The sequence below is a fragment of the Aegilops tauschii genome, chromosome 6 (assembly GCF_002575655.3).
Source record: "Aegilops tauschii subsp. strangulata cultivar AL8/78 chromosome 6, Aet v6.0, whole genome shotgun sequence".
Classification (NCBI taxonomy): domain Eukaryota; kingdom Viridiplantae; phylum Streptophyta; class Magnoliopsida; order Poales; family Poaceae; genus Aegilops; species Aegilops tauschii.
In genome coordinates, this window is record NC_053040.3 from 273,281,556 (window position 1) to 273,298,249 (window position 16,694).

A 16,694-nucleotide genomic window follows, 5' to 3' on the forward strand; every position below is an offset into this window, starting at 1 on the left:
AGATCTCATCCTTGCAAGTAATCGTGAAGGGATTGACAACCCCTTTATCGCGTTGGGTGCAAGTATTTGTTTGTTTGTGCAGGTGCTATCACTGGAGACTTGTGTGTTCCTCCTACTGGACTGATACATTGGTTCTTAACTGAGGAAAATACTTATCTCTACTTTGCTGCATCATCCTTTCCACTTCAAGGAAAAAACCAACGCAAACTCAAGAAGTAGCAGAGAACCACTCCCTTTTGGGCGTCACATGAAAAGAGTTTGCTGAATCCAGCATCCACGCTTCATCTTTAGTTGACCGCATGTATGATACTAGAAAAGAATTATTATCACCGTCCGAGCCATCACCGCGAGTAAATACATTAGACATGCCCCACCCTTCATTTCTAAGAATTCCCTCTTTACATGTTCCCACTCCTTGCAATTGAAGCACTCCACCACTACAAAAAATATGTTAACTTGCAACCCTCACTATTGGTCACTGAAAGGTCATTGTTTTTCATTTGCGACCTTTTTGTGACAAAAACAGAAGGTCAAAAGCTGGCAGTCGTAAACTGAAATTAACAACCTTCTGCGTGAGAAGGTCGTGGAATTCCATGACCAAAACAAAAGGTCGTTGATTCTATGACCTTCTATTTTGGTCGCTAGCTCTCTGCCCAGGCCACGTCGGATCCGACGTGGCAATCTGGCGTGGCAAAATTGCGACCAATTAAAAAGGTCGTTGATAAGATTCAACCCGGTCCGATTAGGTGTTCTACATGGGCCTAGCCCAAGAATTTAGCCTTTTATATTTTTCTCCTATTAATTTCAGCATGGGCCATACCCCACAATTCGGCCTTTTTGTTAGGTTCTTCCATACTAGGGGGCCTCGAACGAATTCTCGAGGTCTGGTTCATTGAGGTCAGCATCACATGAAACCTTTAGCACTTCCGTTCGATATTGGATGGAGTATGGCTGGAAGGTCAGCCTAGCTAGTCTTGTCAATCGGCCCTGACTCGTCTTCTCCTTGGTACCTACCGCTATTGAACTTCGGCCTTTTTTGCAATATATTTCTTTTTTTATTTTCTACAGTTTTTTTGTTTCGCTTTTTAAACAGTCCAATGCTTGTTGGGTTGTGGCCTTTTCCAACCTAATTATTTGTCCAATATTGGATCTCAGATTTTGGAAGAAATGTGTGGACAAAATTGTTTGGGCACAAGACCTCTTTAATCCAGTTACACACATGCATCCGACATTGTTTCATATTCAAATCAGGAAAACTCCATGTGAAATTCAAATCATCCATCATATCACATCACATAACACATCTCCAGGTTTACATAACACAACAAAATCATCTCAGAAATACATTTACACAGGAATATAGCAGGAACAGAGGGAATATCTGATATACTATCCTAAAATGTACGTATATGCATGTGTGCTTGCTTGACCGGCGCATGCATCACTGTAGCAGCCAAGCAAGTAGGCATCGTTGACGTCTACTCACAGCTTTCCTCGCACCAGAGAAAGAGTCAAAACAAAAAATATTAGACCATAATATGACACCAGACCACAGATTAGTAACTTTAAATCAAAAAGTATATCCACATCACCATAAATTAGTCCCAGACCATCACGTAGAAGCCAAATACTATTAACTGATGATTAGCAGACACAGACATGATTCAGCCACATAATGGCTACCACAAGCAAAAGTGACAACTGTAAGCAAGCTACTAGTGTACACAAGGTGATTGAACTCCTGCTGTTTAGTACGCATACATGGTAGGCTACTGCTGCTAGTGTTCTAAACCAACAGAGCATGCTATAGGAGCAGAAAAGTGGGATCTAGGGCTAGAAGATGGAGCCAGACTCACCGGACAGCTTGTGGTCGCCGCCGTACACAGCCACCATCACGCCGGTCGCCTCAAGAAGCACCACCGCGCCAGAGACGGTGCCTGACGTGTGCAAGAGCAGAGCACCTGCTGCATCCATTTCCAAATAGAACAAGAACAAAAAATTAGGAAGGGTTGCTTTTCGTTCTCCAGCTAGTTAAAATGAGATACTCATTCATACAAGAAAACATAGACACAATAAGAAAATTCATTGCACAAGTGCAAGTCATGCAAAATACTTCACCGCAACACATTACGCCTAAACTTCGCACAAGATATAATTGATAAAAATCAGTTTGCTGCTACTGCCATTGGAAAACCGGCATCGAATTGAGCGGTAACAGAGATATAATTGGTAAAAATCAGTTTGCTGCTACTGCCATTCGAAATCTAACTGACCAACTGGTTCGAACAGTAGGCAAACTGAGACAGAAACAAGTAAACCAGCACCGAATTGAGCGGTAACAGCGAGGGGAGGGGAGACGTGCAACTTGCAGCATCACTCATGGACTTCCACTTCTCACCACCTGCCTTACCAATCTGCGGTTCGACCAACCCCAACCAGATCAGGACACGGAATTCACAAGGAAACTCATCGCAACAACAATTCGAACGAACAGCACAAGACAGGCGGACGGGTGGCGGAACAGGACCAAGGCGCTTACCACGGAGACCTGCTTGACGTCAGGGTGCTTCTCCTTGTACTCCTTCCTGAAGATGTTCCTGCAAAGACGAAACACGCACCAAATCCTCGATCAGGACGTGACGCCACACCACGGAAGCAACATGAATAGAACCAGGAACCAAGACTGGGACTCACATGAAGATGAAGAAGGCACTCAGGGGCGCTTGGGCTTGTTGGGGTCCTTCTCGGCCTTGCTCTTCTTCACCGCGAGCCTGCGCCACCACAACAGAAAAAACAACAGCAAACCAAACCGAGTCAGAACCCGACACGAAACAGCAGCAGCCACCACGGGAAACGAAAACGAGACAGGGAGACGAGGGAGGGAGGGGTCGGGGCACTGACCTGGAGTCGCCGGTGCGAGAGCCCACCTTTGTTACTATGTTAAAGAAAGTTGATTTGCCAACATTGGGTAACCCGACCTGCATGAAACGTCAATATAAACTTCATATCTCCTCTTATTCCTCAATAGTAAACGTCAATAGTAAACTACTATGTTAAAGAAAATAAGATGATGGTTCTCAAAATAGTAAACTCGCAAGTCAATAAGACCACAATCACACTATTGCTTTCACAGTTATTAGTAAAGCAGCGATCAAAACTAGTGATAATGCACAGCAACTTTTGCATATATCTATACGATCAAACATTACAAAAGTATAATTGTTATTCCCATCTCACTCCACAAGTGGCTCTATGAACATGCCAGACACAATACTGAACATGCGAGGAAAAACTATAAAGAAGATATTTTACAGATTTACTGACATATTTACCCTACATGTGAAATATTTTTCAACAAATGAACTCATCTAAGAGGACATGACACAATATCTACCAGCTACAAATCCCAGGCAATATCTACTAGCAAGTTAACCAGAATAATTACAAACAGCAGAGGAAATCATGAATGTGTAAATGCATGAATGGTTCTTTAGATCAACTTTAAAGCTAGCAGAAAGCATGTTTAGACAACTTAACACATTAGTAATATTGCCAAGAATATTGTTGGAAGCACAAGAGAATCTGAAGCTGAAGCTTCAGCTTCAACATTAGTTATTTTGCCAGCTATATTCACAGCTTCAGCTTCCTGTTCTGCATGTGGACGATGTTGGTACACACTCCATTCATGAAGTCCTGAGAGTGTGATATCACAAGTATACGGTCAAATTTCTTGAGTGTTTCTTCCAGCCACACACATGCCTCAAGATCTGCAAATGTTGCCATAGAATGCCAGCAATATTGTTATTAGTTCACAGACAAAAGCATATTTATTTATTTGGCTTCATAAAACATTTTTTACTGGTTACTACATTATCTCAGTCATTGCCAACTCAAACATGTCTCAGTTTTTTCAGAGAAAATAGGCAGGAATTAAGACCCAAATGTGCATGTATAACCAAAACCTATAACAACCTACATTCAGGGATTCTTGTCACTGAGCTCTGAATTTAGCAAGAGTACTACTGCTATAGTAGAATCCACACACACGCATGTGTGTGTGCTTTCATTTACTTTAAACTGAGACTACTGAAAATTAATCCATATGTTTGCAAAGGAGGATATGTGAAATTAATCCATATTTTTTTTAATGCATTTGTACTCCTTTCATTTACTTTAAACTGAGACAACTGAAAAGGAGTACTCCTTTCATTTAATTTACTTTAAACTGAGACTACTAAAAAGGAGTACTCCTCTCTTGAGAAGTTGATGTAAATGAAATCCAGGAGTATTGGAGAACATGGCCATCTTTATTTCTTTCTGTAAGCTTTATCTTCAGTGCCCTGTAATCACCAAAAGGCAATATCAGAAATTATCTGGTAGACTAAAAATATCAGAAAGCTTGGCAGCGACTGCACATACCTGCAGTGTTCGGTCTTCCAGGCCTTCTTGTTGTCGCCGATACTGCACGAACATTAAGTAACAAACTGATCAGCATACAGAGAGTATAAATTTGACCTTGTAAATGAAATGTTCTGACATCAAATAGCTCCATTCTACAACTACACAAACCCTGGACTAACAGTCTTAAACACAACACTGTCTAGATTAAACAAAACCAGCGCCAGTCTACACTGTTATGGTCTCGAGCTCATTGATAAATTACTATCCACACATGAGCCAAAGACATGCACATCTCGGACAAGAGGAAACTAAAGTTCAACGACAAAGAGGATCTAGAGCTGTTCCCTGGCAGGCCCGACTCCAATCCCCTGTGCCCCGCGATCTACAAAAGTTCCCCTCCTAAGCTGTAAGATAAGCCTCATCGTACATATAGATGTAGCACAAATGCAGTAGTACCAGATCAAAAAGGGACGGCAGCACTCGAATTAGGAACCCTGATACGTTTAAGGAACGAGTAGTATAGAGTCCTAATACAGTAAAGTGGATCAGCCTACTATTATTAGCAAGCAAAAAGGCTCAGCGCTGAAACTCTTGGCCTGACCATGGCATTGGCATTGGCCGATACAGTGCCAGCCATGGCCGTGGTGTGCATGCCACCGCATTGCCCAGCTTAAGTAGCAACGTACGGCCACACATCCTGTACGACTGCCTGCTCCGCCTCGCCTCTACGTGCTTTGGATCTCAACACCTCCATGCACAACAATAACAACCGACGGCCAGTTAACTGAACAACACCGGATTTGCAAAACTGAAACTGACCAAGTATCTGGACGGGTGCTGCCATCAACAGCAAACAGCTGCAGCCGGGGGGGAAAGGAGAAGCAAGGAGTCGAGGTGGGTGCCAACTAATCAATCTCACCGTCCCGAACGAGATCCCGGGCAAAGCGAATCAGACGAACGGCGGCGCACGCGCGCCGGATCTACTGAAAAGCTACTAGGGTTACATGCGGAGAGGGAGGGAGGCGGGTGCGCGGACGAACCTGGCGGGAGCAGAGCGTGGACCTGGGCACGGTTGCCGTGCATCCGTCGCTAGGCGTGCGGAATCTGCAGGCGGTCGTGTTGGACCGCGTCGGCGTCGCGCCGCAGCAGATATCGGCGTCGCTGGCCAGACCCCGCAGCCAGTGCCGCGTGCTTCTCGATGAGGGCGCCGACCTCGCCGCCGCCATCGCGCGCAAGGGCGTAGTGGTGGCCGTGAGATGCGGGGAGGGGAGGGAGGGACGAGGTCGGCGGCGGTGGGTGAGGAGGACGGCGAGGTCGGCGGTGGGTGAGGAGAGGGCAGCGAGATCGGGAGGGGGGCGAGAGCGGGAGCAGTGCGGAAGGGAGCGGGAGCGGCGGCGGTGATGGGGAAAAGGGAGTGGGAGCGGCAGCGGCGATGGGGATAAGTGAGCTAGGGTTTCGTGGGTGGATGAGGATGATTCTGGAGGGGGGCGAGAGCGACGAGGGGGGTGTGGGCTGCCGTTGGATCCGGGTGCATCCGACGGTGCTTAATCCATGATCTGCGTGAGATGGTTTTGGACCAATCAGAACGCAGTACCCCTTTGATGATGTTAAGACCATTTAAATTGGTCATAGTCGATTGAAAATAAGATGTTAAATCATGTCTGCTATTTGACAGCCTAGGAAATTTATAAAAACAAATAGAAATCAAAAATCTTCGCATTGTGTCGCCAAGTGTGACCTACTTTTCAGTAAGAATAACAAACTTTGAATAATGCAAATATCATTAAAAAGTGTTCTAAGAAATTAGTTTTTTGTAAGAAAGTCATTCTTTGAGTGCCCAAAATGATTTTTTATGAAGAACCTAACAAATATTTGTTGCAAATTCGGACCACATCAATTTTATAAAATCTTAGGTCATATTTAATGTTCAGTTCATCAAATGGTTGGGTGTCAAAAGCTTTGTTCCACCTCTGGTGGAAAAAAATTCCAACGATTCAGTAGGAAACGGGTCAAATTTAAACTGCAGCTGCCTCATAGTTTGCTTTTTATTTTTTGCAAAACTCATTTGTAGGTACATAAGTATCTATTTAATCAGAGAAACACCAAAAGTTTTCCAAGATTCAACCACTAGCTAGGAACGGTCATGCCCGCCGTTTTGCTGCATTTCGAAACAGGCATGAAAAATTAAAAAAAAATCAAAAAAATTGAAAACCTTCGCATTGTGTCATTATATGTGACCAAGTTACCAGGAAAAATAATAAACTTGTAATACGGCAATTCTTTTAAAAAAGTGTTCTCATAAATGAGCTATTATGTGTGAAGATTCATGGCTTTCAAGTTAAATGATCAATCTTATGGCCACATTCATGGCATAGTTTGTTCAAATGATCTCATATTGTGCACAAGGGTGCATCTTGGAATTCCAAACAATGTTGCCTAAGGGAGTTTTCATTTTCTTTGCACGAAAAATTCATTTTTCATTTTCCGAATGCCCGAAATGAGTTTTTTTGTGAAGGACCTACCATATATTTGTTGCAAAATTGGACCAAATCAATTTTCTAAAATACTAGGACATATTTAATGCACAATTGACAAAATGGTTGGGTGTCAAAAGTTTTGATCCACCTCTGGTGAAAAAGACAAATTCCCGCCGATTCAGCACGAAGCGAGTCAAATTTGAACTGCAACTACCTTGTAGTTTGCTCTTTATTTTTTCCAAAAATAATTTCTAGGTACATAAGTATCTATTTAATCAGATAAACACCAAAAAAATTCCAAGATTCAACCACTAGCTAGGAACGGTCATTCCCGCCGTTTTGACCGCATTTTGAAACGGGCATAAAAAATTCAAAAAAATTCAAAAAATTGGAAAACCTTCGCATTGTGTCATTATATGTGGCCAAGTTTCTAGGAGAAATAATAAACTTGTAATACGGCAATTCTTTTAAAAAAGTGTTCTTAGAAATGAGCTATTTTGTGTGAAGATTCATGGCTTTCAAGCCAAACGATCAATCTTATGGCCACATTCATGGCATAGTTTGTTCAAATGATCTTATATTGTGCACAAGGGTGCATCTTGGAATTCCAAACAATGTTGCCTAAGGCATTTTCCATTTTCTTTGCACGGAAAATTTATTTTCCATTTTTTGAGTGCCCGAAATGAGGTTTTTTTGTGAAGGAACTACCATATATTTGTTGCAATATTGGACCAAATCAATTTTATAAAATAATAGGCCATGTTTAATGCACAATTGACCAAATGGTTGGGTGTCAAAAGCCTTGATCCACCTCTGGTGAAAAAGACAAATTTCTGCCGATTCAATTGGAAGCGGGTCAAATTTGAACTGTAGCTACCTCATAGTTTGCTCTTTATTTTTTCCAAAAATAATTTCTAGGCACATAACTATCTATTTAATCAGAGAAACATCAAAATATTTCCAAGATTCAACAACTAGCTAGGAACGGTCAAGCCCGCCGTTTTGACCGCATTTTGAAACGGGCATAAAAAATTAAAAAAATTAAAAAATTGGAAAACCTTCGCATTGTGTCATTATATGTGACCAAGTTTCCAGGAAAAATAATAAACTTGTAATACGGCAATTCTTTTAAAAAAGTGTTCTCGGAAATGAGTTTTTTTGTGTGAAGATTCATGGCTTTCAAGCCAAATGATTAATCTTATGGCCACATTCATGGCATAGTTTGTTCAAATGATCTTATATTGTGCACAAGGGTGCAGCTTGGAATTCCAAACAATGTTGCCTAAGGCATTTTCCATTTTCTTTGCACGAAAAATTCATTTTCCATTTTTCGAGTGCCCGAAATGAGGTTTTTTTGTGAAGGAACTACCATATATTTGTTGCAATATTGGACCAAATCAATTTTATAAAATAATAGGCCATGTTTAATGCATAATTGACCAAATGGTTGGGTGTCAAAAGCCTTGATCCGTCTCTGGTGAAAAAGACAAATTTCTGCCGATTCAATTGGAAGCGGGTCAAATTTGAACTGTAGCTGCCTCATAGTTTGCTCTTTATTTTTTCCAAAAATCATTTCTAGGTACATAACTATCTATTTAATCAGAGAAACATCAAAATATTTCCAAGATTCAACAACTAGCTAGGAACGGCCAAGCCCACCGTTTTGACCGCATTTTGAAACGGGCATAAAAAATTCAAAAAAAAATAAAAAAATTGGAAAACCTTCGCATTGTGTCATTATATGTGACCAAGTTTCCAGGAAAAATAATAAACTTGTAATACGGCAATTCTTTAAAAAAAGTGTTCTCGGAAATGAGGTATCATGTGTGAAGATTCATGGCTTTCAAGCCAAATGATTAATCTTATGGCCACATTCATGGCATAGTTTGTTCAAATGATCTCATATTGTGCACAAGGGTGCATTTTGAATTCCAAACAATGTTGCCTAAGGGAGTTTTCATTTTGTTTGCACTGAAAATTCATTTTCCATTTTCCGAGTGCCCGAAATGAGTTTTTTTGTGAAGGACCTACCATATATTTGTTGCAAAATTGGACCAAATCAATTTTCTAAAATACTAGGACATATTTAATGCACACTTGACAAAATGTTTGGGTGTCAAAAGTTTTGATCCACCTCTGGTGAAAAAGACAAATTCCCGCCGATTCAGCGGGAAGCGGGTCAAATTTGAACTGCAGCTGCCTCATAGTTTGCTCTTTATTTTGTCCAAAAATCATTTCTAGGTACATAAGTACCTATTTAGTCAGAAATACATGGTTTGGTGGCGATACATCGAGGTTTGGACGGTGGCCGAGGGCCCCAACTGTAGAGCGCGTAAGCTCGCATGCCCGCCGCGTGACCGTGGTGTTGCCATGCGTTCTGGGCGGACTAGAAATTTCTAGTGGGTTGGGCACTCCCCAGGTAGGTGCTAGGAAGAAAATTATAACATAAGATTCTCATGAGGAGACTGAACTATGCTCAAACATGAATTAGCAGTCAAGTGTTTGATTAGCGGTACGGGAAATGCACATGGCCAATGGGCGTGAGTTTTGGCTGAGGATGATCATATACTAAGAAGAATGTCTTCACAAATTTTTAGGGAAATCAAGAATATATAAATAACACTTCCTTCACAAAGTGCTGCTCTGAACATAATAGGAAAATGAATATTTTTGAATTATTTTTGAACTAGGCAAGGAAGGTTTTTTTACATATTTGACGAAGATATGACCCAAAGAATTTATGAGATTTTTTTTTGGAAATTTTGGGAATGACAGAAATATAGGTTGCTTCACAACCTAGGGCAAAAACTAAGACATGGACATGACACGTAGGCAAAACTGATGAGGTGGCGCCTAGTCATAGCAAACCACCACAATTTACAAGGTTATGACCATCTATATTGGTCATGATCAGCTAGAAATAAGGCAGCGGACCAGTGCTATCTGCTTTATGACCATTTCGTGTAAGGAAATTACGACCTTTCTGACCAAAATGGTCATTATAGTTTAGGGTTTGGAGCCCCCCGAACAGCTTTTGACCAATTGGTCTCAAATGGTCATAGATCTATGACCAATTCTTCCAGGGTCACTGCCAGAAGGTCACTAGTTGACATATTTCTTGTAGTGCACCTTCTTATTTTTCTTCTCTACCTCTTATCCCTTCGTGGGATGCTAACTTTTGACTGCCAACCCCAAAGCTCGAGTACTCTCCTTTTCAGGTGCATTCTTTTGCTTCATCAATTCATACCCAAGCAACGCTGCGGTGATTTCCTCATTGTTGATGGTTGTCTTTCCATGTGTCCATGTAATGATCAAATGCTCATTGGATGGTGGCAACAAAACTAGAAGAAGTAGAGCCTGTCCTCATCATCAATCTTCACGTCCAGACGCACTACATATGTGATCAACTGATTAAGGGCAACCGCGTGCTCCACAAGATCCGACCCCTCCCGTGTCTTTGACACATAGAATTTTTTCTTCAAATACAATTTATTGGTTGCCGACTTGGACATATAGCAACTTGCCAATCGCCTTAGGAGAAATTTCCTCCATGACATGATATATGACCTAATTTAAAATACGAAGTCGTATGGTGGCCACTGCCTACACTTGCATATCCTTCGACATATCGTCCTCAACCTTGGTTGGCTTCGTCTCCTGCAAACCCGTAAAGATTCCCTGCTACGCCACAAGATCCTTGACTCTTGTTTGCCATAGACTGAAGTCTACCGTGCCATCGAATTTCTCACATTAAATTTGGTGAACCCCATGTCCATGCCGAGTCGCGATTTACCCACCTGTTGTCGTTCGTCTTACCGCCTTTGCTTCCATCTGCGACTTCCTTCGAAAATAGACCATCAATCATGTATTCCTCGTCCGAAGCCATTCCGTAGTCCATGATCTACCAAGAAAACTGGCCCGCGCACCGTCACTTTGTCTGTTCTTCAGAAATTGCCATGGAACTTGGCTATAACGCGCAGATCATATTACTCTATGCCGAGATTTGACCGGTCCATCTTCTCCCGACCTCGCAGTCGATCTTTTGCATAGTCTTCTCACAACCTTATTTTGATACCACATGTTAGAGTAAATACGCTATGCAAGATCATAGACACCGATGCACGATATTTGTTAAAAAAGTTCACCGAGATCGGCTAAATCCCCGGGGCAATGACTATAATCACTCCTCCCTAAAATACCTCGATGCAAAATTCGTGAGGTCAAAGTGTAGACCAAGCGTCCATTTTATAGAGAGACAACTGTATTTTGATTAAGAAAAGAGATCATTTTTTAGGGGTTGGTTGCAAAGTTTTCTTCCCTCGGCGTGTGCAAGAAAATACTACGATGACATCGACCTTTCTTTGTTAAGGGTTTCAAAATCGCCATGGGCGATATTCAACAATCACACATCACTAAACCATAATTTTGGACAACTTTCAGATATTCCTCATCAACCTGTCCTTTAATCATTTCGCAAAAGAGAAAATAAAGCCTGTCCTTTAATCAACTCAGGGCTTGTTCGGAGAGAGTCCGCTCCATAACTCCACTCCGGGAGCTGGTGAAGCAGCAGTTAAAAAATACGGAGTTGGGTAAGAGGTGCTCCGCAGCTCCTCAGATTTCATGAAGCTGGAGGATTACCGAACGGCTCCTCAGTGACCTGTTTCCTGGACATTCATTTAAGGGGCCGGATATGTAGAGAGAGAGAGCGCGCGCGCATCCGAATTTAACGCACAGCTCCGCGGACTCGTCACACCTCTTCATCCTTCCGTCTGGATTTTTCTTTTGAAGCAATTCCAAAATTCTCTTGTAACCTCAAAAGGAAAAGAAAATAAAACTCTTGTTCGTTGGCCTTCCCATCCTCGCCGTGTTCTCGCAAGCCTGGCCGCCTCTCGCGCGGCGATCCTTTCGCTCTTGAAAAAGGGGAACGCCCAGCAGATTTCCGGAGTTGAACCCCAACCGAAGGTGAGTCCCCCCTCCCCTCATTTCTTCTCCCTTCGCGTGATTGTTTCGCCTGGTTTCCTATGTGGGAGTTCTTGGTTTTTGTTGATTTTTAGATGAATTTCGCTTCCTCGCCATGCACCGGCGGTTTGCTCCTTGTGCCGACCTCAACTCAGCAGAGAAAATCATTACTGATCTGACCTAGCTAGGACAGAGAAGAACCAGGAAGCACAAATTTGCTACAGGATGGCAAACACATGGCAATTAGACGAACTCTTCTTCTTCTCTTCTTCTTCTTCTTCTTCTTCTTCTTCTTCTTCTTCTTCTTCTTCTTCTTGTGGTTTTCTATAGTATTTGCGGGTGAGTTCTTGTTCTCTGCCTGCTTGCCTGTACCGTAGTTACTGCTGTTGGGGGCACGCTTACCTATCGACAGCAGTACAACAACTTCTGCTCATGCAGTTAAGTCCATTAAACGCACTACAGCTTCACCCTGCATCTTCAACTTTTGTACCTGTTACGGCGGAATCGGCGCACGGCTCTCCAACTCCAATCCCAATCCCCGGTACGCTATCGGGAGTAGATTCTGTGCGCATCGCATTCTTGCCGGACGCCGGTTCTTCTTTCTCTTCTCTTCTGAGAGAGTGTTCTTGCCGTTCTTGGACAACAGCTTCCCGTTGATTCGGTACTACGCGTATATCTCCTCTCTGCTTCTCATGCTTCTCATGTGAGAACAAGTTCGATTCTTTTATCGCCTGAAAAAAAGATTGCAATTCTTTTAAGTCTTAGTAGCAGTAGGTTGTACCAGATTGTACGGTTGTGGTACCGTGTCTAGGCCAGTAGCATATCGAGACCATCTCTGGCGTTTGGTGAGATTGGGTCTGAGTTTTGACTTTTGGATGCTTATGGTGCACGCTTCTTCAGTTTGCTTGCGGTTTGTACTACTGCTGGTTCATGCAAATAATGTGGCGCCTGTGCTGTTTGAACATACACCAAGTGCAGTTTTGCCCTTTTGGCTAGTATAAACAGTGGCAGGAATAAGCCATGCTCATATTAACTCATATATAGTTCTCTGCCACAATTTCTAGGAGACACACAACTCTGCTCTCTCTGAATCGGCGGCTCGGTGATGGCTTGGTGGAGATAGGCCGCGGACCATGAAGCTAGGTAAACTTCTATTTCGATGAACGGTTTGGGTTTGGATCAAGTATATGAGGAGTTTTGCTCTCCAATTATATCTCGTTGCTTAATTTATGATGGGGAGAATACTCTTTCTTCCTGTTAGACTCAGTGCGTGTGCCTGGACTAGTCGACTGCCATTTGAAAGTTCAGGTGGATGTCCGCTTAGTGCTTAGAATATGTACATAGCCAGCAACTGATTTAGATACAAACCAATATCGACAATTAACCTGATTTTATTAACTCTGACAACTTTAACATAATATTTGTCAAATGAGACTCTGAGTAAGCATGAGAAATATTTGGGATGCGCATCCCTACCAGAAATAAATGAATATATGTTCCTTCAGCAACTTGTGGGAACTGAAGTTGACATGTTCCCCTTGATAGTCAGAAAAGGTGCCATGATGTATTCAGGTCAGGTCGCAATCAGTCTCAGTTGCAGGCTTGCAGCTCTACCTGTCCATATGGACCTTGAACTTGGGACCTTTGATTCCAATAATCTGGCATGCCCGATGCGTCTTGGTCATGCTAATGTACCACCAGCCACTTTTTCCATAATGTAGAAAGAAGTGCCTCTATCGGAGTCATCGAGCATTTAGGACGATGGTAGTTCAGAGTCACAACAAGAATATTCAATGCTTGCGCCTGATTAAAGGGACGCAGCAACCAAAATGAAAAAGAAGCAAAACTGCAAAAGATCCCCATCAGTTTCACCTTACACTTTGTTGTTAGGGTTGGCCCAAAAGAGCATTTTATAATGGAAATCATTGCTTAATTCTGTATTATAATACTCCCTCCGTAAACTAATATAAGAGTGTTTAGATCATTATTTTAGTGATCTAAATGCTCTTATATTAGTTTACAGAGGGAGTACATCATATGATAACTTGGTTAAAGATGGAGACTGGCGTCATGATAATACTACAACACTAGCTTGACATTTGTTGACAACATGTTGATTTGTTACCTTGTGACTGTCTTGGTGAATTTGTGATGCTAGATGACATCAACCACATGGTTATAGCATTTCTTGTGAAATAGTTTGCAGGACTGAGCATTTCACAGAATAAATGGTTGAGGACAAAAATCCATCACAAGATATGGTAGACATAGCTGGACATGTAGAGCAGGAGGATCCTTCTTATGAAAAGGACATCGTGGAGATCAAATTGCCAGACAGTGTTGCTTCTTTTGATTATGGTGGTAATTTTGTCAAAGATGTCTGCATTGATGACGGACAACCTCTTCCTCGGAAGATTTCAGAAGATAAAGTAGTAGATGAAAAGTCATCTCCAAATTTTGATTGTCAAATGATACACGCAAATGGTGCTCCGACGTACATAGAAAAAGATTGTGCTGCAAAATCTTTCCACAAACCGAAACCAGAAGCAGTTCAACCTGTTCATTTTGCTCCTGATAGTAACAATGAGAAACGATATTCTTCTTGTGAAAAACATGATCCTGAAGGCAGGAGTAAAGCCACTAATTTTGGTGATCTCAGTGAGAGGAAAATAAGTTTGGAAGAATTACTTAGACTCGAAAGTGCAGAAGAGTCCCTGCATAAAGGTGCAATAAGCTCTGAAACCAGTAAAAATCATATGCCATCTTTCCATGGAGCAGCAGTCGGGCAGGTACACCACTGGTCCAGAGTTACAGCTCACAAGTACTTAGAATTGTTTTTTTCTTGTCATCACTATGATCATGGCATAGATGCATTGTAAAAAAACCCATCATACAAAATATAGTGGTGTTCTTGAGGAAAGAATAATCAGCTATAAATGCATCAACACACTTTAGGGTGGTAATTTTTTTTCCCAAAACTTCACGATGTTAAACTGAGAAACACGGTTTTGTTATAATTTCAGGTTTCCGCAAATGTGGGTCATGGAGTCGAAGCTATTGCATCCAAAACCAGTAGTCTTGTTAATGATATTGTATCAAGTAAGAACAACATTAATGATTGCTCAGTAACAACCTCTGAAGAATGTGATGCAGCGGCATCATTTGATGCGAGAGGACAGAACCTAATTGATCACTATAATCCTTTTGTTGGTCATGGGTTCCTAGAGGATACATGTAAACCAGAATGCTCTACATCAGCAATCGCAGATGCTGCTTCGACTGGACCTATCTGCACTTTCGAGAAGACTGATACTATTAGTGCTGAAGGATTTAATGAAGTCAAAATAACTGAACCTAGGGTTGATGCTCTGAGTTCTCTAGGTTCAGAGATCCGATCGTCTGCGAAGAGCAATGATCAGAATGGAAGTATTACGGGTGAAACAATAACCAACAAGATGCATGAAACAGAAGCAGCTACAACTTCATCAGCTGAAAATGTAGAGCCCAATGGAGCAAATGGGGAGAATAGTGAAAAACATGAGACTGGTGGTACCGCCGATATACATGGTTCCAGCCAGATAGATGAAGGAACTAATGATGACGCGGTTAGTAGGAGTCCTGTGCTGGCACAACATGATAATGTGTGCGAACAGAATGCACCTGATAGTGCAAAAGCGCCATCTCGAACTGGAAACGGTTACCCCCCCTTTGAACCGGGTTTTGGTCCTAGTATTATGTCTGCTCCAGTGTCAAACTCTGGCCATCTTGCTTATTCTGGCAATATCTCCATCCGGTCAGATAGTAGCACGACCAGCACCCGGTCCTTTGCATTTCCAGTGTAAGTTTCTGGTCAGATCACAGCAAGTACTCTCTGAAAATATACCGGTCATTTTATCTGGGAGAAATATTATAGTACTTACTGGTTATGTTTCATTTTTGTTCAAAAAGAATCTTGAAAACTTTTACTAGCTGATCTTCATTTGTGTTTCAAAATAAATCTTGAAGGCATGAACCATGCAGCATTTATCATTTTTCTTTTGTTTGATAGAAATGCAACATTTATCTCATGCCTCTGTTGTGTTGCACTTGTGGAACAGAGTGCAGAAGGACTGGATCAGCAGCCCGGTGAGGATGGCGAAAGGAGACCGGAGGCGCACCAGGCGGCGCCGAGGCTGGAGGAAGGGGCTTCTCTGCTGTAAATTCTGAGCGCGTTTTCCCTGAAGAGCTTTTATATCTGTTCTATTGCAGGTTAAGTTCATGGCTTGTGCTCCCTCTGTTCGGAATTAACTGTCGCTGAAGTGAGTAAATCTACACACTGAAACGCGTCTTAGATACACTCATTTCAGCGACAGGTAATTCCGAATGGAGGTAGTAATAATTTGTATCATGAGAGTGAGGTGAGGAGTGAAAGAGGTATATATAGTTGTAGTGTAGCGATCGTGCTTGGCACTAGGTCCTGCATGAATTAGCTTTATTGTTCTTGTTAGTTTGAGCTCATGGTTGGTTGATTACCCGTGCTTGATTCATATTTCAGAGAGAGTGTTACAAACAGCTAGTGCTTTGAACGGTGTCTCAGCGTTGTTTTGTTACTTCTGTCTGATGAATCCAACTGGGCCGGCCTGCACCTGCAGTGACGCTCATGCCTAAGCACGAACTCTTTTAAAAATAGACGAACATATTTCCTGTTAACTTTCTTTTATTTTTTCTGTTTGAAATCCACAAACATTTCTATGAAATGTGCGAACACTTCTCCAAAATAAACCAAGATTTATGAAATGTGCGTGAACATTTATTTAGATGCTTGAGCGCTATTTTAGTAACATGAACATTTTTTAAGTAAACAATGAATAAATGCAC

The 16,694-nt window shown here is 42.0% G+C and overlaps 1 protein-coding gene and 1 pseudogene across 5 annotated transcripts; one reads left to right on the plus strand and one right to left on the minus strand.

Moving 5' to 3' along the window:
- Positions 1-1,263: 1,263 nt before the first annotated feature.
- Positions 1,264-5,842, minus strand: LOC120967006 (HMG1/2-like protein; annotated as a pseudogene).
- A 5,598-nt stretch (positions 5,843-11,440) lies between these two features.
- LOC109786917 (uncharacterized) lies at positions 11,441-16,426 on the plus strand. 5 transcript variants are annotated; one of them, XM_040392429.3, is made up of 6 exons: positions 11,446-11,840; positions 11,933-12,498; positions 12,902-12,980; positions 14,037-14,626; positions 14,861-15,675; positions 15,935-16,426. In XM_040392429.3, exons 4-6 carry the CDS (start codon positions 14,066-14,068, stop codon positions 16,041-16,043), a joined length of 1,485 nt encoding a protein of 494 aa, XP_040248363.1. In that variant the 5' UTR covers positions 11,446-11,840; positions 11,933-12,498; positions 12,902-12,980; positions 14,037-14,065; the 3' UTR covers positions 16,044-16,426. The 5 variants fall into 5 exon arrangements, with proteins under 5 accessions (XP_020201095.1, XP_020201090.1, XP_040248363.1 ...); XM_020345506.4 differs by lacking the exon at positions 11,933-12,498 and having other exon boundaries at positions 11,441-11,840; positions 12,882-12,980; positions 14,044-14,626; XM_020345501.4 differs by lacking the exon at positions 11,933-12,498 and having other exon boundaries at positions 11,442-11,840; positions 14,044-14,626.
- The last annotated feature ends 268 nt before the right edge of the window (positions 16,427-16,694 follow it).